Raw genomic sequence first — 25,916 nt, forward strand, 5'->3', positions numbered from 1 at the left:
ATGCGGTAGATGTATTTTTGCAAGGTGTGTGAGTACCAAGTACCATCGTAGAAGTGTTTTATAGTTAGATTCTATTAGTGTTGTATTGATAGAAATCTTGGACAGAGCGTAAGCAGTGTCTTGCCAGTCAGCCAATTCTAGGGAGATATTTAAATCCCATTCCCAATGGACGATATAAGGGAGCTTGGTTTTCGGATCAGTAAGGGAAGTATAGATAGTAGTAATTTGACCTATCAGCATACCAGTAGCTTGACAGGATAGTTCAAAGGAAGTGAGCGTTGGGGGTTCCTTCAATAACGTAAGTTTGGATCGTATAAAGGACACAATTTGATTATATTGAAAAGTCTCACTGGATGGTAGCTGGTGATTATCCCAAAAGTGTTGTAAAAAGTACAGTTGTTTCCAATCCAGGTAATCCCTATTACGGAGAAGGCCCTTATTAATTCACCACTGAAACAAAGGTAATGTAAACCCAGGTATGAATTCAGGATTACAGGAGACAGGAGCTAAGGGGGTATGAGGAGAAGATAAAGATTTATGGATGCACAGCCTTTCTCAGACACCTAAGGAGTGAGATAATGTAGGGCATAAAATGGGAAGCCACATCAGAGAGCCAATGGCATAGGGATGACAAGACAGGGCTTCAATAGTAACCCATTGGGGTTTAGGGCCTTTGGCTGTAGTGTAAGAGAGCTGTGTTAACTGGGCAGCTTGAAAATAAGCCAGGAGGCTGGGAAGTCCCAAGCAGCCATGTGGTTTCTGAGAGTATAATGTCGGTTTATTTATCTGGGGGCATTTATTACCCCAGAATAAGAACTTCAGATTGTAATCATAATAGTTCTCCTCTAGGGACTGCTATTGGTAATGTTCTAAAAAAGTAAAGTAGTCTAGGTAAGAAAGTCATTTTAATGGAGTTGATTCTACCGAACCAAGATAAAGGGAAGTCAACAAAGGTCTTCTTTAAGCCGTTTAAAGAGTGGGGGGTAGTTTGCACAATAAAGAGTCGCAATGGAGGGCGTAAGATGAACCCCTAGATAGGGAAGGGAGAAAGCAGCCCATTGAAAGTTGTAATTGTCCCAAAGAGTCTGTACCTCTGAAGGGGATAAAGTAACGTTGAGACCAGTCGTTTTAGGAGAGTTCAAAGAGAGTCCCAAAGCTTGAGAAAATTGATGTAGTAAAGCCAACAAATTAGGTAAGGACACCTGGGGATTTGAGATATACACAGGGGTGGACTGACCATTCGGAAACTCAGGCATTGCCCGAGGGCTCGGGGTCAGTAAGGGGCCCCATGAGATGCCCCTGGTACCTTTTCATAGACTTTTTTGGGTGTGGTTTCAGTGTGGAGAGGACACAGGGGCCCCATGATCCCCTAGTGCCCCATGAGCTGTCAGTCCGCCCCTGGATATACATAAGGACATCATCGGCAAACAGGGCACACTTGTATTCCTGTCAGCCACATTGATTACCCGTAATATCAGAGTGAGAACAGATAGCGATAGCAAGGGGTTTAATGGCCAGTGCGAAAAGTAGGGGGAGAGTGTATAACCGTGTCATTTTTAATTAAAATTAAACTGTCATATAAGGGTGGTCTGTGTGCTTGTTCAGTATAGGTTGCCTTGTAAAAAGCCCTTTAGATCCCTTGAACAGTTAATCAGTTAATTACATTTGTACTGCCATCAGCATGGCAAAGAATATAGCACTTGCTGCCCTCTTGACATAGGAAATGCAACCAGTGCACTACTATATTTTTTAAACAACAGATTAAAAATGTTAATGTGAACCCTCCCAATGCTGTTCTTGTAAAAATATTAGATCAGCACTATAGACAGTACTACAGTTATCGCTTACTATTAACTTAAAGTGGTTCTAAAGGTAGGTTTTTTACCTTCATGCATTCTATGCATGAATGTAAAAAAAGCTTCTGGGTGCAGCTCCCCTTATAGTGATGTGAGCCCCATCTTGATCCAGCAATGTCCATGAGAGCAGATGCTTTACTGGTGCTCTTTCTCCTCATTGGCTCACACGGCAGTTGCAGCCATTGGCTCCTGCTGCTGTCAGTCACAGCCAGTGAACCAATGAAGAGAGAGAGAGCAGGTGTAGGGCTGAGCCATGCTTTGTGTGTAAATGGACAATGTCCATTCACAGGAGCACAGCTTGGGAGAGAGCCTGCTTGAGTGCCCCCATAGAAAGAGATTTGCAGTTGGGGGGCACATGGCAGGGGGGAGGAGCCAGGACCACCAATGTTGGACCCAAAAAGAAGAGGATTGGGGTTGCTTTGTGAGCACAGAGCAGATAAGTATAACATATTTGTTTTTTGTTTTTTTGCAACCTTTAGAATCACTTTAAAGCCACAATTTTCTTATGATTAAATATTTTTGCATAAGGTTACTAATTTTTGCATATTTCTTGCCCATATCAAAGGTTTTGTACATGTAAACTGCCTGACCACATGTCTAAGGATAGTATGGTTACTAAGAAACTGGTGTCCCCCTCTTCTCAATACTGACTCTGAACTTCATGAATCATGAAAAGGCATATTGCTAAATAATCAGTAAATAAAATATTTAATAGGTAAGTCTTAAGAATGTTAAGATTCCTATATAAGCCCAACCATGTACCAGCCATACAATGGGAAACTGTGGGTCATTTTTAAAATGTAAACCAGTCCTCAACAGTCAAGTGTTTTTATGGGCTCAAGTGACCTTTGAGCAGAAGCTAACATACTGACAATATGTTGATATATTTTGGAGACTGGCACATTGGCCAGCTTAGGATAAACAATGTAGTGAATGCAAAACAGTAATCTCTGGGGAAAGGAGTGTGGGTATTTGAAAGAATCCCTGCACAAGATGGTTCAGTGAATAGCAGCAAAACGTACACCTAAGGTTCCATTTGAGCACTGTAGGACTGTGGACATTTTGACTTTTACCGGGACAAGTGTTAATGTGAATACTGCAAATATTGTAATAGTGGTATAAAACGAAAGGTTCTCAAACTACATGATGTTATTACCTGTGCTGTTTAAAATGTGTTAAATTCAGGTATAATAAACATAAAGGGTAAGTTTGCATTATAATGTTTTCAATGGTAAAAGGTCATTGGCCTGCGTGTCCACACTGACCAATAAAAATCTCCTATTTCTTCTGACATTCTGGAAGAAGGCAGCTTAGAAAAGATTCTCATTGGTTGGCATTATCATGTGGTTGTGTTGACCAATCACCACTTGCCACTGCGAGCATTATAATGTTTAAAGGCTTCAGGGCTACTAATGCCCTGTATAGATTGTCTTTTCTAAAGGTAAACTTAAGAGATATGTGATACCAGAAGAGTACAACTGTTTTGGTTTGGTGTACATCAATTGTAGTCATTCAAAATTGTCAATTACCATTTAGGTCTGTACTCTTTAATTCTAAATTAGAATGATATTTAAGTGTACTGTATGTGTAGTGAAAACTTAGCTTTTTGCTTTGAATAGAGTAGGGAAGGCTTGGAACCCATGTCAGGTTTTTATTACTGTCCCCACTGGGGGATTCACTTTCACTTTTTGTCCTGTTGATTATTACCACTGCGATATAAAGTGAGGAAAACCCCCATATTTTTGTCACCAAAAAAGTATAGTGGAGGCATTTCCATCAGGAGCATTTGTTCTGGTGACATCTGTCTAAGAGAGGATCTCCCTAACAATGGAAAGATTTCACCTCACTTGCTATATCTAGAACTGGAAAAGAAGTTACTTCTTTCCAGTGGAACTTGTGGGGATGACTAAAAAAAAACCTGGTAGGGGTTTTACCATCCCTTCCTATAGCCAAAAAAAAGAATACGTGCTCCAACTACCAGCAGTAAATATCCCAAAATGCTCCACAAATGCTACCAGGAAATGCAAAGTTGTATTATGATTTGCATTCATAGGATGTTATTGACCTTCTTTCAGCTGTGAAAATAAAATTCAAATATTGGGTCTCCTCAAAATTCAGAAGAGCTTGCTTTTCTTTCAAGCACACTGCTAGAGGAAGAAACATTTTACGCTTGTGCCTCATTCATTGCACTTCCTCTGCTTTATCAAGGTTTCCTGTTACATTTACAAATATTTTTTCTTATGGAATTCCTGACCTTTGCTAAGGAGGCTGAGTGCCCTTTCTTACAAACTATCACTCCATACACTTGGCATAAAGGAGACTTTTCCTGCCTATAGTGTTTCCATATTCCAAATGTATATTTTATGTTTTAAAACAAGGGGACTTTATTAATTACCCTTAAAATACCCTTCATACTGTCTGCTGTTATAAAAATATAGCATTTTTTAAAATTTGTTGTCTTAAAATTAGTGATTGTAAGATAAACGCACAAGAAATTCCAGACATAATTTGCTTTATGGAATCACTGTTATTTGACACAGTGGATGGGATGAAGATGGAGAGGTAGCAATCAGTTTCTTTTCCTTGAGTTAATTTGCCAAATTTCTTTTTAATTCCTGATTCAGACAGATAGCTGATTATAATCACTCACTGGACTGGGCCTAAAACAAAAGCTTGGTATGGTATAAATAAAATGACACCATATAAGTAATATGCCATTCAGACACAGTAAAAATAGTGTAAAAGCTGCATGAAACATGACAGCCAACTGTAGCAATGTAAGACATAGATTGTTATATTGATAAGTGTTTTATTCCTCTTTTCCTTTTTTATTAAAATAAATAAGTATACTCCAAAATACAGTTAGGTCTATATATTTGGACACAGGCACAATTTTAGATTTTTCACGTATTGAACAAACCATATTCAAGCTATAGATATATAATGGCTACTCTTAAGAGCTGTAATTCCTAAATCCTCCCTCCAATTTGGATGTACATACCCTCAAATTAAACCTGATCGTGTGCACTTTCAACCCATATCCATTATATAACTATAGCTTGAATATGTTTTGGTAAATACCTGAATAAACCTAAAATTGTGCCTGTGTCCAAATATATATGGACCTAGGTGTACATGTGGTCATAAGTTAAGCATTGAGGGAAACATTCCTTCTTTGTTAATCCTGCTCCACAACTGAAAAGTTTGGATTTTCCCTTACTTTCACTCCCAGTGAAAGTGCTCACCAGGACGCATGGAGAGTGACTCTCCCAAGTGGGAACACAGACAGCAGGAAATTTGAAATAGGGTGTATAAGTGAGATTTTCAATGCGCCTTTTAAACCCAGAGACCACATTACTATGTTATGTTCAGTGTTAAAAGAGTCAGTCTACTGAGGGGGGGTGATATTTAAATAATAGATATAACCTGGTGAGCTGAATCAGCCCTGGAATCATATGTGCCTTGAATGCACCAACAATGAAATCTCCCTGCCATAAATGCACAGCCCATCCTTGTCCCATTACCATTTTTTGGCTTTTCCGTGGTCCATAATATAAATGATATAAAAAATCCAACATGTAGAGTGGGTAACCCTCTTGACTGCCACAGCAGGTGTGCAGATTGGTGGAATTAAGTGCAGATACATCACCAATACAGTTCCTAAGCAAATTAAGAAACATTCATGTGCTTTAACTCTTCAGCATTTACTAAAAATGGAAATATCAATTAGTTAAGCAGACCTTTTTATAAAATGTGTTAAAATAGGAAGCAATCACCAATGCTATTCTCTGCAAGAACTACAGAAGCTAACTTACAATACTAGAGAATTTGAAAGCTGCCATACTCCAGTGAAACATTAGTCCCTGGAGGAGGTGGTGTGAACTGGCAGCCACACTATTATATCTAACCAATAGAGAGAATGTTGAGAAATATGAGAAATCCACACCTAACATGTCTTCCCTTTACATGTTGTAATGGTAAAAAAAAGGTACTCACTGTTGATTCATTAATTCCAAAGATATCCCGCACATCCCTCACTGAATGCTTGTTCTTTATTCTCATAGTCTGAGTGTAAGTGTTGTATCTTTTTTGTACAGCAGCTGCTTGAGTCCGGGTCAGCGTGGACAACAAAGCCTGACCATCATGTTCCTGAGTGCCAGAGATAAGTGTAGAAAGGCCCGCTTCTTGTAACCATTCAGCTTCCAGCTCTCCTTCTGTAAAACATCATTATACTGCAATCTACTGGAATGTGTGTACAGAGATGGTTTGTGTCTGGAATTATTCAGTATTGTTCAAGATGGCTAGGAGACTATAACTACTGCAATATTTCAAAAGAGATAGCTACAAATCTTCAGTTTACTCAATATAAGTATGAAAACAACCACACAATTGTTATAGAAAACTGTGTATGCAAAGAAAGTAGTGTTCTATGGGCCATATGCTGATCTTCTAGTCTGGCCTTTTTCAATCTTTTTTCACATTGGGGAACCCTTGAAATAACTTTCTAGTCTAAGGAAACCCCTGCTAATAATTACACTATATACAGCTCAGGGCACATTAGTCTGAGGGTCTCTGGAAGGAATGCCCCTTACATGTGTGGTCATGGGAAAAATCCTTTATTACAGATAGCTAAAAATACTATTGGTGTCAGTGGTTGCTTTCCTAAAGGCAAAAATTGCTCATTGTCCAAGGAACCCCTGAAAGCTCTGGCGGAACCCTAGAGTTCCATGGAACCCTGGTTGAGATAGGCTGCTCTAGTCACTTACCGTCCACAGGCTTCACATCCATTACCAGGCTGTCATCAAGCACATCTTCACTGCTCTCTTTGATATTTTTAAGCTCACACCAGAAATCTTCCATTGATGAGTTATCCATGGACGTCTCAGAGATGGAACGGCTGAACACAGGACTATGCAGAGATTCATTTGAAAGCATCCTGTTGATTCTCTTAGAATTACTTTTTCTAAAAGAAAAAAGAACATGAAAACATTGTCATTTGTATTGACTGAAGGAATTTAAAAAAATCAAAAAGGTAAGATATGAGGTTCTGTAGTTGAATCCTTCCCCAGCCCAATCATAGGCAAAACAAAGCCAGAACTGTTATACATTTTATTACTAATTGCAAAAAGATGTGCAGTTTTCTGGACCAAAAATAATTCATAACATAGATACAGACATTTCTTTGCAAAATATCTCAACAAAAATGCAGACTTTCCTATATGTAAAGATTAACCTAAAATCATACAGGACTAGCTGTAATTCAAATTGATTGATGAATCTTGTGCATCAATCATTACTAGATTACATTTTCTCACATCCCTAAAATTCAAAGTACACAGCACACATTTGATTTTCTCTGCTCAGGTTGAAACTTTAAATTGTAGAGTGAAGTGATGCTATTGGTAAATGATCAGTACAAAGTAAATCAATTCAAATTTTTAAAACAAACTAGAGTAAATACCTGAATGTGTTGACAAGAAATATATTGATAGGAGGATAGAGCTAAATGAGCAGAGGGATGACCTAATTGGTCTCCTGCTGCTCCTTCACTGTCCAGTCAGATGGTTGGAGGTGGAGAGAGGACATTACTATATTTCTTAAAGTGAACCTTTCAGCAAAATGCAAGGTCCACCTTTTACATCAGGCTCCCCATCTCAAACTGATAAAGTATAACTATAAAAAAAACACCTCTGGGAAAAAGGTAGAAAATATACCTACATTACAACTAGCTTTCACCAGCCTTCTAAAGAAATCATGGGAATGCTAAGCATCATAAACTGGAGGATCTCATTGGAAGGAAAATGATATCACCCTCTCTGGTGAGAAAGTCGAGGGTGTGGTCAGCATGTTTTGTAACGTTTTTGCCCCCGCAGGTGTGTATTTGACACCTAAGGTGTAACAAGAGACTTTGCATTTTAATGTAACTGTAAGTGATGTCATCCACCCAGCTGTGATGTGTAAATCTCAGCAATGACAGCTAAAACGTCTACATATAGTATGCATTTCATCTGTGCTGTTCGCTGTTTTCAGGAGTTCAGCTTTCATTAATGCCCGTATCACATTTTAAAAATGTAAAATACTAAACTAAATCTCCAGCCAAACTTCTTTTTAATTTGTCTTCAATAGAGTGCATACGAATTAGGACACATTAGAAAGATATCCTTTCATTTACTGTGTGGTCTGGACATAAAGCTGGATGTACACAGATTGAATTTAGGTGGGTCCCTGATGAACTGGCCAACATTTGAGCCATGTGCGGCTTTGAGGACATGCTGTCACCCAACATCCTTTGATCTGTAAATCAAAGGAGCTGAGTGGAAAATTGTTGTCTAAACAGTAGTTGCATCCATTCAAATGCAACCAGAGTTTAGCTATTCTGACAGCAGCAGGTTCCACCTATCAAAATACAATAGCAGGCAGGAGAGATCAATCAGCCTGTAGGGCTAAATCAGAGAAATTTCTCAGTGTAGGGCCAGCTTAATGGGAATATCTCTAACAGGAACACAGTGAGCAATAATAGCCCTTTACAAATAAAGCAGGAAACATTAAAACCTCTGCCAGTTTTTAACACTGTCTGTGAACCTGGTCAAGGAGATCCCCCATCAATTTGTTCAACTGGACAAGAGGTAAGTGGAAATGCATCCAACCTGGGCAAAGTCAACAATAAAATGTAACAGAAATCATATACGATACTAAAAAAGTTTTTATTTAAATTTATTTAAGGAGGAGAGAAAGATGACTGCTCTTTTAGGCTATTATTTTTGCATATTGCTGATGATGACAAAATGGTACTCTGAGGTGACCCACAACAACCAATAAGTTTTAAACTTGTAGCAGAAAATGGGAGGTGAAGAATTAGAGTTTGGAAATTATTGGTTATTAGGGAAAGCCAAATAGCTGTTGATAAAATTACTCTCATACTTGAATCCAACTATGACATCAAACAGTTGATGGGGCCAGAAGGGCTATGCCGAGTAGAACTGACTTGGTGAATGCACTCTACTTTGGAACACTTTGCAATATGTTCTAAAATTAGAGATTTGTTTTAAAGGCTAACTCTTCCAAAGTATTGAATCACCTTGTGGTTCTCTTACATGTAACACACCAACATTTATGTGTATTCCCTTTCAATAGTTTTTGTTTCCATTTTCTTCTACAAGGCTATAATGAAGGTGTCATTCTTTCAGATCCAGGTTTCTTGATAATTATTACTTATATACATACCCTTCCAGCTGTCCTCTATTCCCATCCTTAATGAATTTTAACACCAACTGGCTGTCACAGATAATACTGATTAGGTAGTCTGTCAAACCTTTAGTAGATTACCTCATTAGTACAACAAATCCAAGTTTAAATTTGTTAATATTGTTAAATATTTACCTTTTAGTTTGGTCTGCAGACCAAGTAAGAAACTACATCAGTTATAATAAAACTGTTTATCAACTTGTATATACAAATCCCCAGTGAATGCCTTTAGTGCAATTCAATTAAATTGGAACACTTATAATAGGATGATACATCGTTCTGTTTTTCATTTTTCTGCACACAGCAGAGGGATGTCAATGCCACATCTATTAATAATATTTATCGCTATAGTTGTACTTTGTTTTATGTGTTTCTAAATGCATAGGATGCAGAAAGAAAAACACAAGACAGAGCGTCTATTATTTCTAAATTATAATATGCACAGAAATAGAGGACGAGGTAACTTTTGCTTGACAATAAAATGAGAGGAAAACTACATTTTATTTCCACTGAACACATATTTTAAATCATTATTGCTGAGTTTTTATGTGACTTTGAGATTTTAAATGCATGTTGTAATATTTAATTTTTTTTCTGGGAAATAGAGATTTGCAAATTCATTACTAAAGACAGCTCAGCATTTCCCTGCTTAATTACTGTTGAGATAGAGTATCAGTTGCACAGATAATGCATGGTCTTCAGGTGGTCAGCAAACCCATAGAACTGCATTCTGAGAAGAAGCTATAAAGAACAACCACTGTGTATCATTGCAAATCAGGAAGCAGAATATTTACATGTAATGGGAAAACATGGCTGTCCCATGCTGTAAATATTTAATTAAATATAATTTAATATTATTTTCAGCGTATACAATTTGGATACATTGACAGACATTGATAGATTTATTTACATCATGCTGTTCGCATTCACATGTATTTTCTAAAAATCTTATAACAACAAATTTCCTTTGGGGACTTGTGTGTGTTGAAAATGATTGGTAAACTAAACTTAAGGGTAATTTCAGTCACACATAAATTGTGCTGCAAAAACATGTTCAGAATAAATAGTTTATTATAAAGGATACCACAATACCTTGCATATAGTATAGAGCCCCCAGCAGACACAGAGATGGAGCAATAGCTGTCTAAAAAACCAGTATAATAGGTAGAACTGTTGAGATCTGTAAGTCTACTGATGTCCTTACAGTGCATAAATGCATTTTTACTGATCTTCTCTATTTCAAAATGTGGTTAGAGATGAGCAGGGGTATAGCACCAACAACATTCACATTGGTCCCTGCCCTCAAGGAGCTTACAATCAACCCCCTTACCCCACACATTCATTCAAACACTAGGGCCAACTTAGACACAAGCAAATTAACCTACCAGTCTTTGGATTGTGAGAGGAAATTGAAGTACTTAGGGGAAACCCACACAACCACAGGAAGAGCATGTAAACTCCAAGTAGTGGTCTGGTTGGGATTCGAACTGAGAACCCTAGTGCTGCAAAAGATTGTCAACCATGAAACCACTGTGCTACTCTTCCAAGAACTACATTGATGTGCTGAGGCTAACTGTGCTCACATGCCCATGCTAATGTATGGACAGCCCAAAAAGTCTATGGTCCATGAGGTGTGGTGTTGTGCTCAACCAACTCAGCAAGAGCTGATATTGAGCTGCTAGAAGTTGGGACCCACACTTGTCTGGTCTGTGGTCTAACATTCTTATTTAGTGTGTTGTGAAAGGTATTCGGAGGGGTTGTTAGTCTACAAAATTCACATAAATAGAATGGTAAATACTAGTTGCCTAACAGGTATTGTGAATTAAAGTAGAAGTGAAGGCAAAAGTAGTTTTTATTTTATTTTATTTTGGATAGAGTAAGGGAGGGTTATAACCTATGTCAGAGGAGTTTTCCCTTCACTTCCGTTCCAATAGCCACAACAAAGCATAACAGGAAATACCTCCAAAGTGAGGAAAATCCCTGGTAATCATCATGGTCACCATACTGATGCACAAGTGTCCTCATTGGATGATTTCTCCTCTGTTCCTACCCTGCTTAGGATCACCAATGAAAATAGAGACTGTGTATCTCCCTAACAAGAACAGAGGGAGCAATAAACACCTGACAAGCATTGTAATTCCTCTCCACTCCATCCACAGTTTGCAGTTATAAGAGACAGTAATTTCTTAATCACTGATCCTGAACAAGTATACAGTTCAAGAAAGTCAGTATTCTAAGGAAAGTCAATGAGCATGCTTAGAAGAAGAGGTCAGTAATGGTGGCCTCCATACCTGTTCAGTAAAGGTTATAGATGAGCAAAACCAGGGCAATGAAGAGAGAACACTGAAGGATGGTCATTGTAATAGATCTCCCCACTAGTATTGTAAAGGTGGACAAGATTGTTAAAGAAAAACAGTCATTGAAACATGAAGGCCACCATTGTTAACCCTTCTGAAAATGCTAGTTGTTTGCCCGGCTGTCATTTTGACTCTGTTGCTTCAATACATTGACCTGAAACACATACTCACATTGCATTGAATCTTCTGATCTGCATACTATTGTAAAAAAAAAAATGAAGCCAATAAACCAATTAAAAATGTAAGCCAATTGATCAGATTAAACAGAGCATATTCCCATCTTCCTCCCCCAAGCACAAAATAAAATGTTTTGCTGAAAGTTTTCTTTAAACAATCACAGCAATTAATTTATTGAAGGTATATAAATGGCATTTTTGTAACATGATTAATTTTGTAAGCCACATAGGTAATTATAAAACAAGAACATTACTGCACTAAATTAAAAATGCTCTAGGCCATTGTATCAGGCATAACCCATGCCTAGATAATGAAATCTGCATAGAGGAACAAGCTCTGCCTCTCATTTCCTTATCCACTTACTTATTTCCTTGCATAATCAAGCAGGAATGCAACCTCCAGAGCTTTTAAATACTAGGTAGAGCTGTTTAAAACATCTGCTTCCGATTAGAACTTGTGTCAGCATTACAGAGTTCGGGTGGAACGCACAAAATGTGAAAACGTTGCTGTTTTGTAAAAATCTATGCAGGCACAGAGACATTTCAGTAATGGATAAAACAATATAGGTGGCTGCTATTAGGATTCCTTCCTCGTGATAATTTAATAAAGACACAAAGCAGTCTCTTGCTGCCTAAACTGAAACCTGATGTGCCAATGTTTGTCATTTTATTTAATGTGCCATCAACCCTGTTTACTACACAGAACATTTTAAAAGCTTGCACGGCTCCTTAAAAGTTTATAAGACTTTCTAATGTAAATGGTTTAGATCATTTCTAAGCCGGAATGAAAAATTATTTACCAGTCTGTTTGCATTATCAAGGTCTAAAATGAGGGTCACAAACAATAAATTACATACTGGTTTATATAAAAGGACTTTTTGCAATATTCATGGAAAATACTACATGGAAAAGTTTCAGACAATTAAACTGAATCAAATATAATGGGGAGTGATATCTTCAAACACACGGCTGGATAATTGACCACAAACTATAAACAATGGACTATTAACTTTATGATCATAATCTTGTTTCAAGCTTTTGCCAGGAATGGAAACATCTGCTGAGAAATATACTAAACATCCACATTACATAAATGGCAGATATCTCATTTACTCAAAATTTAACACAAATATATAGACAGGTTAAGAATAACCCCTTATTCTTCCAAAGTTTAGCATCCCTTTAATGCAAAATTCCAAAATTGTATGCCTTTCAAGCAAATTTGATAATCTGTACTAGGCCAATGTCACAATCCTATGAATACTTATAGTATCATTATATTATCACAGGGGATTTTCCTTTTCTTTTTTTTTTTTTGCTATGGTCAGGACTAAGAAAAGAAAAGCTTAAAAAAATCTATATTATTTTAGCCAGGAAAATGGGAAATATCGCATTTGAATATGACATAGTCATCCATCCAGCCAGGAGGTGGAGCTCTGGGGTCCTTTTCTCATGTTTGTCTTCTTATAGAATTCACTAGCTCAAGATGAAATGTAGTCAAAAAAGTAAACAAGTCACAGGAATAATTGATCTTTTGTATGATAACTGTTAGGCCTCTTTCACATGGCCAGTTACATGCAGCTGACTCTGTCCTTACTCAGACATCCATCTATAACTACAGCTAACTGCTCTGTGTGCAGCTACATGCAAACAGTGGTGGCTGCTGTCAGCCTGCTATTATGTTAAATAGGCTGAGATAGTCGCATGCCCTGGTCATTCCAACCACTGGAATCAGGTGGCTGCATGTAATTGACCATGTGAATGTGGCCGTAGAGTCTTCAGCATAGAAAGCTTGACAAGGCAACAATTACTGCTGTGATCTCCCTTTTGCTAACTTATAATAGGAATAATTTCTTAGGCATGAATTTTTTATTTGTAAAATGTAAAATAAAGAGATTTATATATACACACCTTTCAACTAAAACCTCTCCCTTTTAAAGAAACATCCTCTCGAAGAAAACAAAATTCCATCCAATTTTTCAAAATTCAAAGATTCAACACTGAGGTGAAATGTCAGCCCACTGACCTCTTGGGGGTTTCCAAATGCCTCCAGTTAGAATGCACACATACACACATATATACACAACCATTGACCACTTGCCTTCCAGAGGATTTACCACCCTTCTTGACCAGCCCATTTTTTGCAATACGGCGCTGCGTTACATTTAACTGACAATTGCAACGTTGTACTTAAATTTATGTCCTTTTTTTCCCCACAAATAGAGCTTTCTTTCGGTGGTATTTGATCACCTATTATTTTTTTTTTTTTTGCGCTGTAAACAAAAATAGAAAGACAATTTTGAAAAAACCCCAATATTTTGGATTTTTTGCTATTAAACATATATAGTAAAAAAACTTAAAAAAAATCAAATTTCATCATAAATTTATTCTGCTACATGTCTTTGCTAAACAAAATCCCAATACATGTAAATTAATTGATTTACATGAAAGTTATAGCGTCTACAAATGGCGGTAAATATACTGGAAGTTTTATTTTTTTATACTAGTAATGACGGCGATCAGCAACTTACAGTGGGACTGCAGTGGGCATTCTGACACTGGGTGGAAACTAACTGCCACTGACATCCCAATGACACCAATACAGTGATCAGTGCTAACAAAAAGCACTGACACTGTACTAATGACACTGGGCAGGAAGGGGTTAACATCTGTGGCGATCAAAGGTTTAACTGTGTGCTGTTTTACATAATGTGTTGTGTGTGATTTACTAGGGAAACATGCTGCTGTGTATTTCTCTGCCATGCAGAGAAATACACAGCAACATGTTATTGCTGGCAGGAGAGAGACCTGTATTGTTTACACACAGGTCTCTCCCATCAGTGTTACTCGGCAATCACCGAGTCTGTAGCCATCAATGGCGGCATGAGTAGGGCAGGGCGAGCACGCCCCCTACCCAGAAGTACAAATCACGTATACTGTATATATGTGATTTTGCACAGCCCTGCCGCCCTGTAGCAGAAGTTCTACCATAGGGCAGAGGGGAAATGGTTAAACACTCACAGTACTGGCAGAAAAAGTAAGTGAACCCATTTCACTTCAACGAAAGCTATTTGGAGTCAGCTGTTTGTACACCTGGAGCCCAATTAATGAAATGAGTTTTGGAGGTATGGTTTAGAGCTACTTTCATTGAGGAAAAACACTCAAATATTTTTATCATCAATTAATGCGAACTATGCTTCGCAAAAAGGAGTTCTCCAAACACATACAGTCAAGAGTTGTTGATCTGAACAAGGCTGGGAAGGGATACAAAGCAATCTAGAGGGATACAAATAAAACAGATGGCTGCTTGGACAACATGTTTCGGGGCATGTCCCTTCTTCAGGTTAGCTGACAGGAAACGGCTTGGGATGTATTATATAGAACCAGGGGGATAGGTCATCCAGAGGTCACACCAAAACTTAACCCTTACAGCTCATGGATGACTCATCCCCCTGGCTCTACATATTACATCCCAAGTCAGTTCCTGTCAGATGACCTGAAGAAGGGTCGTGCCCCAAAACATGTTGTCCAAGCAACCGGTTGTTTTATTCCCCATTTGTGTATATTGGTTTTAGCCTGATCTGCCCTCATCCTGGACCTCTGGCATAGCATCATGCCAGGCTTGTGACATCATCTGCTTCCTGTCCTATGACTATGATCTGTGAGGACCCAGCAGGGCCACTTCCACTCCTGCTCATACCGACTTCTCCATCGCTTCCTGGCAGCTTACCTACGCACTTCCAAGTCTACCCAGTGTCCCCACATGCTGGATTGGACCCCACACACCAGATCGGTGTCCCCACACACCAGTTTGGACCAGATTGGATCCCCGCTGGCAAATTTCCATCCTTCCAGCAGGTCACCACCATATGTCCAACCTTGACCAGTGCTATAAGTCATCCAGGTGCTCCTCTTAGTGGACAAATCTGTTTTATTGTGGAATCCAATTTTTGGCACTTCTTACACTCTTGTATATCTTCTCTTCATTTGGTTCATATGACGTTGTGAGATGAAATTTGTGCCATTCATGCCACCAATCGATGCTCAATAACCACCAATCATTCACCTTAGCGCCCAGGCTTTTTTTTTTCACTCTTTTAGAAACAATAATGCGCTTTTTAGAGTCACCCAATCAGCCCAGGCCTTAACCCCATAGAGATGCTGTGGAATGACATCAAAAGAGAGCCATTTTGTAAGAGGAATGGTCAAAATTTCTCCTGAACGTTGTGCAGGTCTGATCTAAAGCTACTGAAAGTGCTTGCTTGAAGTCATTGATGCCAAAAAAGTTTCAAACAGGTATTAACGCCAAGGGTTCACTTACATTTTCCTCAAGCACTGTAAATGTTTAATGGATATGTTTAATAAAGACACAAGAAAATTAGAACTGTTTCTGTCTCATCAGCGTAGAATTGTCTATTGTTATGACTTAGATGAGGATCAGATCACATTGTATGGCAAATTAATACAGAAAACCATTTAATTTCAAGGGGTTTGCATACTGTTTCTTCCCCCCCCCCCCTCTCTCTGTTGCTTTCTCTTTCCCCCTCTCTCTCTTCCCCCCTCTCTCTGTCTCTCTTCCCTCTCTCTCTCCTCTCTCTCTTCCACCCCCTCTCTCTCCCCCCCTATCTCTCCCCCCTGCTCTCTCTCTCTTCCCTCTCTATCCTCTCTCTCTTCCCCCTCTCTCTCCTCTCTCTTCCGCTTCTCTCTCTTCCTTTCTCACATCATATGGGGCTGCACACAAACACCTTCTCCAAGGGCTGCTGATCTCCGGGCAGCAGTAAGGGGGGGTGTGCAGCCCCATACGATCCGTCAGTGTAGGGAGGGAGGCAGGGAGATCCCACAGAACACAGCACAGCTCACCTGCTCCAGGCTTATTCCTCTCTGATACTTCTCGTCTCCTGCTCCAGGCTGTCCTCTGGTCCTGGCTCATCAGCTGCTGGGAGAGATACAGGAGTATTGCTCTGCAACTGCCCCCGCATCAATTCACCTGCTGTTCGGGCCACTGCAAGGGTACCGGTGCAACCCCTCTGCTGGCTGCCCTGCATGGCTCTGTCCGCTGCTGCCCAAAAGGTCCCTTCTTCCAGGGAGTGGTAGATATGCCCCTGCCCTGGGGGACACACTCGCCCCCACCATAATTTCCACTCACCATTGGCGAGCAGGCGAGTGGAAATTTCAAGCCCTGCCTTAGTATATACATATATATAAAACTTTAACTTTACTCAGAACTAAAGAGATAATGAATGGCATGTACAAAATGTAATTATATATTATCTCAGTCTAATAATGCAATATCAACTTTACCTGTATAGTGGAAATGTGCTTGAAAAAACTTTTTTAAAGTGTTACTAAACCCAGGACCCTGCATTTACTATATCTGGTCTCCCACAGTACACAGAACATGGAAGTGCTATTACGTATTTTAGCAAATATAAACTGCTAAATACGTTTTCTCATCAGCAGTTAAGAGCAGTCTTGTGACTTCTATCAGTGTCCATCAGAGCACATGTTAGAGCTTGTAGGAGGAGTTTTCATTCTGCTCTAAGAAAATGCAGGACCCCTTAACTCTGTCGGGACAGTGCTGATTGGCCCAGTGCTGATAACATGCACTCTACCGTGAAAAAAAAAACCTCTCTAGCAATACACACTAAAGTGAGCATGTGCAGAGTAGCTCCACACGATATGTCTTATCAGGAGATAAGAGGAGGACACTGGAAGAAGAAGATCAGAGGAGTCAGGATCAAACAGTGTTTGTACACAATGCAGAGGATTAACCTTTAGGTTCCACAGTGAGTATAACAAGCATGCTTTATCGCATATACAGACTGATTTTAATGTTGTGGGTTTAAGGATCCCCCCTCTTATAGAACTAGTTATTTCTGCACATTAAAGTTAATGTAAAAGTTAAATGCAAAGTGCCATGATGCATTACAAAGTGCAAAATCCCAAAACAGTCAGAAATCATCTTACAGTGATCTGAGAAGCAAGTTAAAAACTGCTTGGTTGCTACGTGTCATTCCATTTTTCAAATCACTGTCATTTACAATATCTTGCTGAATTAGCAAGATTACTGAGTGAGAGGAGTCACAGTTCTTATTCTTAGCTGCCTGACTATATTGTGTCATCCCCAAGAGGGACAACAGTGGGTGGTCTTGGGCTCAAAGTGCCTGTAGATTGTGATTTCATTCATGACACTGGGACCTCTTTATGCATTCTATTTCCCTTGTCGGAGCTCAAGACAAATAAAGAACATACAGAAACCGTTGTACTCTGCAATGTGTGTTTCATTATTCAATATCCTCTCTATGGAAAAATTGAAAAAGACTGACTGAGAATTCTCAGATCCCTCAAAGCCACCGAATGCTTAGAGAGCAGAAACAACTCTGAACTATTTCATCTGACCAAATCAGGATCACAAAATTGGAAAAATATATTTGATGCTCCATTTAGCTGTTGTAATCATCAACTTGGGAAATACTGCCGTACATGAGTTCAAACTGAATTCCATCCACATTTTTCTTTACTTTTAGGTAGAGAGATGCAGGGTTTGATCTACTTTGTGTCTCTGCTATTACCTGTGACCCCTCTACCTGGTCTAAGACAATCAGGGTTTTGGGGTAAATTGTTCTTCCTGGTTTCTCTCTCTCTGGTGTGCATTCTCCATATATTCTCATGGAACAACCATTGGGTGACCAGTGATAACATTGTCCTGATGTCACCATTCTTCTAAACAATCAGATACTATTTTCAAAATCTAAAAGCTCTGAAGTGCAGTTTTTGGAAGGTACAGGCAAAATTAGGTGGTGGGATTTCTAGTATTATTTTAGAGTTAAGGTTTAGGCCCCATTCACATCACAAAAATATTCCAGTTGAGGCAAGAATCCAAAGGATTCCTGTGACTGGATGAATAGGTGGATGTGGACAGTTGCAGAAACAAAGCCAGCACAAAGCAATGAAAGGCTGACAGCAGCTGCAGTTGTCTGTGAGGTGTTCTGATATAATTGCACAGCTAGTAATTACCTGTGGTTAGAGACAGATGATTCTCTTCTGATGGCCGTAGTCCCCCACTCCCCCATGCTATTGTCCCATGCTCCTCAATCCCCTTATATGATACTGCTGTCCCCCACTCTTCACCCCTTTTTCTAGGGCTGAGCTCCCTCACTCCTCACCCCTTTATCCAGTGCCATGATCCCTGCTTCTCACCTACTCATCCAATGCTATGGTACCCTGCTTCTCACCCCCTGTCCCACCCTGCAGTCACCTGCTCATAATACACTATCCCATGCTGCAGTCCCTTATTTCTCATCCTTCAATAAATAATGCTGTCTTCCACTTTTTACCCTTCCATCCAACATTGTGTTTCGCCACTCCTTTACCTTCCATCAAATGTTGCAGTCCCCTGCTCTTCTATTCCTAACACCCCCCCATCCGATGCTGTGGTTCTTCTCTTCTTATCCCTCCATCTACCATTGTGGTCCCCTCCAACACTGTGGTCCTCTGCTATTCTCCTGTCCATCTAATGCTGCAGTCCCTGCTGCCACTTCTCACCCTTATCCCACACTACAATCCCTCACTTCCAATCTGTTATCCCACATTCCGGTCCTCCACTCTTTGAACTTCCACCCAACACAGCAGCCCCCTGCTTTTCATCCCTTCATCTAACACTGCAGTCCATCATTCCACAAACCCGTAATTAAGTGTTCTTGCATGGCAAGACCACTTACTGCTATCTCACATATATATTCTTATTATTATAGCCAAATTTACCACCCTAACTCCTCCCACAGTTTTTACACTACATAGACAGTAATATATCGAAACGTGCGGATTGTTCCCGATCGGATTGCTATTACTTTGTGGAACGTTTCGCCGAATGGTTGACAAAATATTTTTTATATTTTTGTGGTGAAATTGGTCCCATAGGAATGAATGGCGGAATGTTCAAAACTAGAGTGTGAGCTGACAAAAGCTAGAGTGTGAGCTGAAAAATCAGGACATGATTTCTAAACTGCCATCACTCCCTCATTTTCAAGCCCACCTACACAAATCTTATATCAAAACGTTCAGCTATCCCTGCTGCCACTAAAAATGTCCACGGCTAAGCCATAGTCCTGATAGTTTTCACAATATGACCATTTGTTTGCAACTCATGCCGCCCATTGACATTCATTGAAACTCCACTCTAGCCACCTCAAATTTGAAGGACAATTTCTAAACTGCGACTGTGCCTTCATTTTTAATATTTCAGAGACATACTATGCATCAAAATGTAGGTTTGGGTCTTGTGATTCTCACAATATAAAGCTCTTCAGTGTAGGATTTTGAAGATGGCAACCGCCAGTGAAGTGAGCAAGTTGGAGAAGTTTGTTTTTAACCGCTCTTCTCTGCCCTTGCTGTAGAGTGAGTTGCCATAGGAACCCAGGTGTGTGAGCAGACAGCAGAGTGACAAGTCACTCCACCCAGTTACTCCGCCCACTCCAGTTGTAGACTACTGGTGGGGGCAAGAACACTTCACACAATTTCCCCAGAAATTGTAGCTTTTCTAGTTTGATATTGCTGTCCTCTGCTCCTTAATCACTGTCCCTATCCAATGTTGCAGCCCCATCACTCCTTATACTTGCATCCAACTCTGTGGTCCTCTACTCCTCACCCCCCATCCCAAACTGCAGTCCCCCACTGCACAACCTCCAAATCTGACAATGCAGTCTCTGTTTCACAATCCCTCTACCTGATCCTATGGTCCCTTACTCCTCACCTCCAATCCCATGCTCCTAGCATCCACCCCTAAACCCCCAATTCCAATACTGCTGTCCACCTTGAAACTCCCCCTCATACTGGGTCACCCCCCCTGCCACAGCACCTCCTTCAGAACCACCTCCTCCTGTATCTTTTACCCACCACACACCCCAGGTCAACCACCCCCATCTCCCCTTTATGCTGAACACAGTACTTTTCTGCCACTCATCTCATCTCAAGTCATATCACCTCCTTTCATCCACTTCACACTCTCTGGGTCACAGGATTTTCCTGTCATCTATCACCCCTGCCTTCCCAGGCATAGCACCTCTCTGCCTCCCTCTCCCAAGTATTGCACCTTACCCACTTGGTAACAATGCCTCTTGTATACCACACCCCACTATCTGAAACTTCTCACCCCCCCTATCCCATGCTGTTGCCAGTTCAAGAAATGCACCCACCCCTGCTGCACTGATCACCCTCCCTGTCCATGATGTGATTTTACCTGTTGCCCGGGCTTCCTTTGTGCCCTTTCCCCTGCAGCGCTTCTGGCTTCCCCTCCTCTCCGTCCCGCTGCTGCAGGCACACAGGGGGTTGATTTCAGGATGTACATTTATACCAGCCCCTCCTTTATGATTTAACACAGTGAGTGATCAGTACACAGCCGAGTGATCGAACACAGCCGCAAATCCGAATTTGACATGTGTGCAGGTGTGGGTGAGCAGGTGCGAGCCTTACCCCTGTACCCACACAATTTAGGACCTCTGGCTGTGTTTGTACAGCTGCTGTATCCCCATAGAATAACATTAGCTGCCTGCACACAGCTCCATCCACATAGGAAAAATGCTGATTCACATTGTACAAGCCATTGTGACCATGTCAATGAGCCCCAAGATCTCATTCACACACAGATCTTTATCTAATAACTCAATACAGTTTTATCTCTTAAATTTTACAGGAATTTTGTAAGTTGTGTTTGTGTCCCCCTGAGGGGGTCTGTCAGGTAGGCTGTAAGGGGCCCCGTGATTTCAGCAGCCGCTATTTGCCTGGATGAGACGTGCTCTACAGTCATGCTCCATCCAGCTCAGTATAGTTTAGTAAAATGTTTTATAGTACAGCCTGAAAGTCAGCTTATTGGACATTTGGACACCTGGACATTTCCTAGCTAGTTTTAGAAATACACTGATGATTGATACCTGAGCCCGGCTTTACCACACAAGTGTGGGCTCATAATAAAAACAAAGCTACTTAAGCCCCGTATACATGATCAGAATATCAGATAAACGATCCATTTTTTTTGCATGCTAGTCTCCTTATCGAAAATAAACAGGTTACGAAAATTCTCGTATGACAGAATGAAAAATTTGGAAGTGATGTAATATATTGTATTTTCGGATGAAAACTCTACTGCTTAAGCGAAAATCATATAATCTGGTATTGTGCAAGAAAAATTTTTGTGCTTTTCCCTTCGATCAATTTCTGACAAAAGTTGTGTACTAACGATTAGATTAACGTACGTTCACTTTAAAAATTGTATTTTTCATACGATTTTCTGATCATGTGTACTAGGCTTTAGCCTGAAAATCATTCAGTATCAGACAGTAGTTGTTTTTATGCAAACATGACATACATGTTTGTCTACTTAGAGTAATTAAGAGCAATTTACAGAAAACATGCAAACATTTGAGGAATGTTAATTATTTTTTCAAGATTATCAAGATTAGTAACTGTACAACATGAAAGTATCATGTAATTGGACACAGGTATTTAACATAATCATGTATATTGTTGGAATAGCATATTTATACCTAGAATTCCTACACTGGAAATTTGTGAAAGTCTTTAAGGATGGCCAAAGATGGTACAAATTTCTTTCTCAGTGATAGCGATAATCACATGTAAAATCCAACAGGCTGGTTGTACCCAAATTCATCAATAAATCAACTTGGGTACATTCAGCCTGCCCGTACATGGTTCAAATCTCAGCCAGCTCAAGCTGCTCATATTCTGTCTATGACCAGCTTAAGGCTATGCTGATGCAGGACTAAGTGTAAATGGCACATTTTCCTGTACCTGCAGAAAAAATGCGCTGTGGTTAGCAGTGCAGGGGTGTTAATAATTCTTAATGGCACCCCACGCACTGGAAAGCATGGAGCATTTTCCATGCTGGGAAACGTATAACACTATGCAGTTTCCCTGTGACTGCAATTGCAGAGAAAGTGCAAGGATGTTTTCCTACGTTTCCCAAAGGTAGAGCAGCCCATACAGCAGGGAAACCGAAATAGTGTGAATAGTATGAATAATATAATAGGATAGTAATATTAATAGAATACAATAGTATGAATAATATAATAGGTAGCAAATACATAATTTGGCTTTACAGTGCAATGTAACCATAAAGATAAACTTTGATTAGTTGACACATCTTTTCAACTGCATTAAAGTGATGCTAAACTTTGGTTTAAAAAAATAAATTCTGTTCAAGTATGGATTCTCAACTCAAAATGTCCCTTCTATTGTTCTTAGACTCCTCCAAATTTCTTTTCTTTTTTTTTGCAGCTGTGATCTGACTTCCTGTTAGAGGGTGGCTACGTTCATTCTCTGTGGTTCCACTGTATATCTCAGAACATAGTCACCATCTCTTGCTTGCTCCCACAATGGACTATGGGCTATGTGATTTGTAGTGTACATACAGCAGTCCACATAACCTCAACTAACATGCACTACTCACTCCAAACAAACAAAGATTAGTGGGGAAAGGAGAGATTTGGGAGCTCACAGGGAATGTTACAATGAGGCAGAAGTATACAGTAAGAAAATATTTCAAGAACAATAGATTACACAGCCATTAAGTAGTGGATTGTATGGATTATTTTTTGGAGAATAAGGATATTGTGTACGGTCACTTTAATAGTCCACTGTGGAAAAACACATTTCTGCATTAAACAGGTAACATCATACTTATTATCATATACTTAGATCAAGTACGAGTCGCTAGAAGAAAGGCACACACAATTTTAATATTTTGTAGTCATACTGCTGTTAGTCTAATTAAAGTGTTTGCAAGGACTCAAGGTTTTTATACCTTCATGCATTCTATGCATGAAGATAAAAAAACAGTGTGCAGCAGCCCCCCTAAAGCTTACCCAAGCCCCATTGCAATCCAGTGACGTGCACAAGAGCTCCAGCTCTACGGGGACTCTCCCTCCTTATTGGCTGAGACAGCAGCGGGAGCCATTGGCTGAGACAGCAGCTGGAGCCATTGGCTTCCATTGATGTCAATCACAGCCAGTGAGCCAATGGGGGGAGGAGGGAAGCCACGGCTTTATGTATGAAGGAGCGTGCAGAGCAGCGGACGCAAGCCTGCTTTGGTGCCCCCATAGAAAGCTGCTTGCTCTGGGGGCACACCTCAGGAGGGAGGGGCCAGCAGTGCCAGCAGGGGACCCGAGTAGAGGAGCATCAGCGCTGTTCTGTGCAAAACCATTGCACAGAACAGGTAAGTGTGACATTTGTTAATTAATAATTGCCTTTAATATCATGTTACGTTACTTATAGCCCATAATTAGGTTAAACTGCTACAAAAATTCACAAATGTTACATGAAGTTAAAAAAATGTTTTTAAAGTGGTAGTAAAGCCAAGCATCAAAAATATGCTGGCAGGAAGGTTTTTTAAAACAGAAGAGACCCTAGAGGCCTCTTCTTCCATAACTGCACCCCCCCCCCGCGCCTGTCAGGGGTAATGTGATCTGAGCCACGCATGCACAGATCAGACCGCAGCGAACTGACTCCCGTGACATAACCACAGTCCGGCTATTCAAGCAGCCGAACAACCCGTAAGGGCCATAATAGAGAACGGAGCCATGGATGGAATGTTATTAGCTTTAAGAATTAAACAGTGTGTTTGGTTTGTGGTGCTCAGATGCAGTGTAGTTCTGCTTCAACTACTAAAAGTGATTTGCAAGAAAAAGAGAGGAAGGTATATTCGATAGAAGGGAAATAGAAATGACAATTAAATCAAATCTAAAAATAAATAGAATAGAACAATGGAGGTGAAAATAAATGTTAATAATAATAAATGAAATAATTCATTATTATTAACATTTCTTAATAATAATAAATAATGCTCTGCTCTCCTAGCTTTATTTTGATGCACAGGCACATCCTGGACTCTACTACCTGATCCAATAGAGAGAGTTTGCTGCTGGACAGCTGGATATCCCACCTGAATCTAATAACCACATGATGAGTCTTTTTAACCACAAGCCTACAGGGCACATATACCCCCTTCCTGCCTAGGCCAATTTCCAGCTTTCAGAGAGTTGCACTTTGAATGACAATTGCGCGGTCATGCAACACTGTACCCATATTTATCATTTTTTCTGACAGATAGATCTTTATTTTGGTGGTATTTAATCAACTCTGGGTTTTTTATTTTTTCTTAAACAAACCAAAAACCACTGAAAATGTTGAAAAAAAAATGTTTTTTCTTAGTTTTTGTTATAAAATTTAGTAAATAAGTGATTTTTCTCCTTCACTGATGTGCGCTAATGAGGTTGCAGTGATAGGCACTGATAGGTGGCACTGATGGGCACTGATGAGGAGGCACTGGTAGGTGGCACTGATGGGCATTGACAGGCATCACTGATGGGCACTGAAAGGCAGCACTGATATATGGCACTGATAGGTGGCACTGACTGGTATTGTTAGGTGGCACTGACTGGCACTGATAGGCGGCACTGACGGGCACTGATAGGCAGCACTGACTGGCACTGATAGGTGGTACTGATTAGCATTGATAGGTGGCACTGATGGGTGACACTGAAAGGCAGCTTAGATGGGCACTGATATGTGGCATTGATGTGGCACTGGCACGTGGCACTAATGAGCACTGACAGGTGGCACTGCTGGTGCTACACTGATCATCAGGGCACACTGATCATCAGTGCTCTGATGATCAGTGTACATGTCCCCTCTGCGGAATGCCGATTACCGGCTCTCCTCTCAAGCTATCAGCGTGACAGCTCGTGGGGAGAGAAATGCCGATAACCGGCATTTCCCTATTTACATGTGATCAGCTGTGATTGGACACAGCTGATCACATGACCGAGCCAACATCTTCAGCTCTTTCCGTGGAACGGTGATCCGCTGTGTCCGAGGGACATAGCGCACCACCGATCACCGCGCTGCGCGCTCCGGGAGCCGCGCATGCGCGGTTAGAATGGGAGGACGTCATATGACGTCCTCCCAGAAAGAGAGAACCACCTTGCATCCGTCATATTACTATATGGTGGGCGGGAGGTGGTTAACTATTTATCATGTAAGTGCAATTTATCGATTGTTTACTAAATAAATTGTCAATACTGCACTTAGAGGCTCCTTCATCTCTTTTTCTTGTTACTGCATTAGAGCCTTGCTTCCCCTCTAAGAAGAGCTGCTTCAGTGTTACTGCTCCCATCCATCCATCCCTGATATCCATCTGGCACCTTTATCCTACAGCTACAGAGGTTGGGCTCCAACAAGCACGCCCTATACAATATACATTTTCTAAA

The 25,916-nt window shown here is 40.2% G+C and overlaps 1 protein-coding gene across 3 annotated transcripts in view; it reads right to left on the reverse strand.

The window, feature by feature from the left end:
• The window catches only part of ARHGAP28 (Rho GTPase activating protein 28), a 181,583-nt gene that overhangs the window by 61,528 nt on the left and 94,139 nt on the right, over positions 1-25,916 (reverse strand). For all 3 annotated transcript variants that reach the window (XM_089683631.1, XM_089683632.1, XM_089683633.1), the window contains exons 2-3: positions 6,623-6,819; positions 5,853-6,070 (exon numbers count right to left, since the gene is read on the reverse strand). In XM_089683631.1, coding sequence (XP_089539757.1) covers positions 5,853-6,070; positions 6,623-6,819 — 415 coding nt within the window. The remainder of the gene's footprint in view (positions 1-5,852; positions 6,071-6,622; positions 6,820-25,916) is intronic.

The sequence above is a fragment of the Staurois parvus genome, unplaced genomic scaffold (assembly GCF_062004578.1).
Source record: "Staurois parvus isolate SC_StPar_1 unplaced genomic scaffold, SC_StPar_1.0 ptg000317l, whole genome shotgun sequence".
Taxonomy (NCBI): domain Eukaryota; kingdom Metazoa; phylum Chordata; class Amphibia; order Anura; family Ranidae; genus Staurois; species Staurois parvus.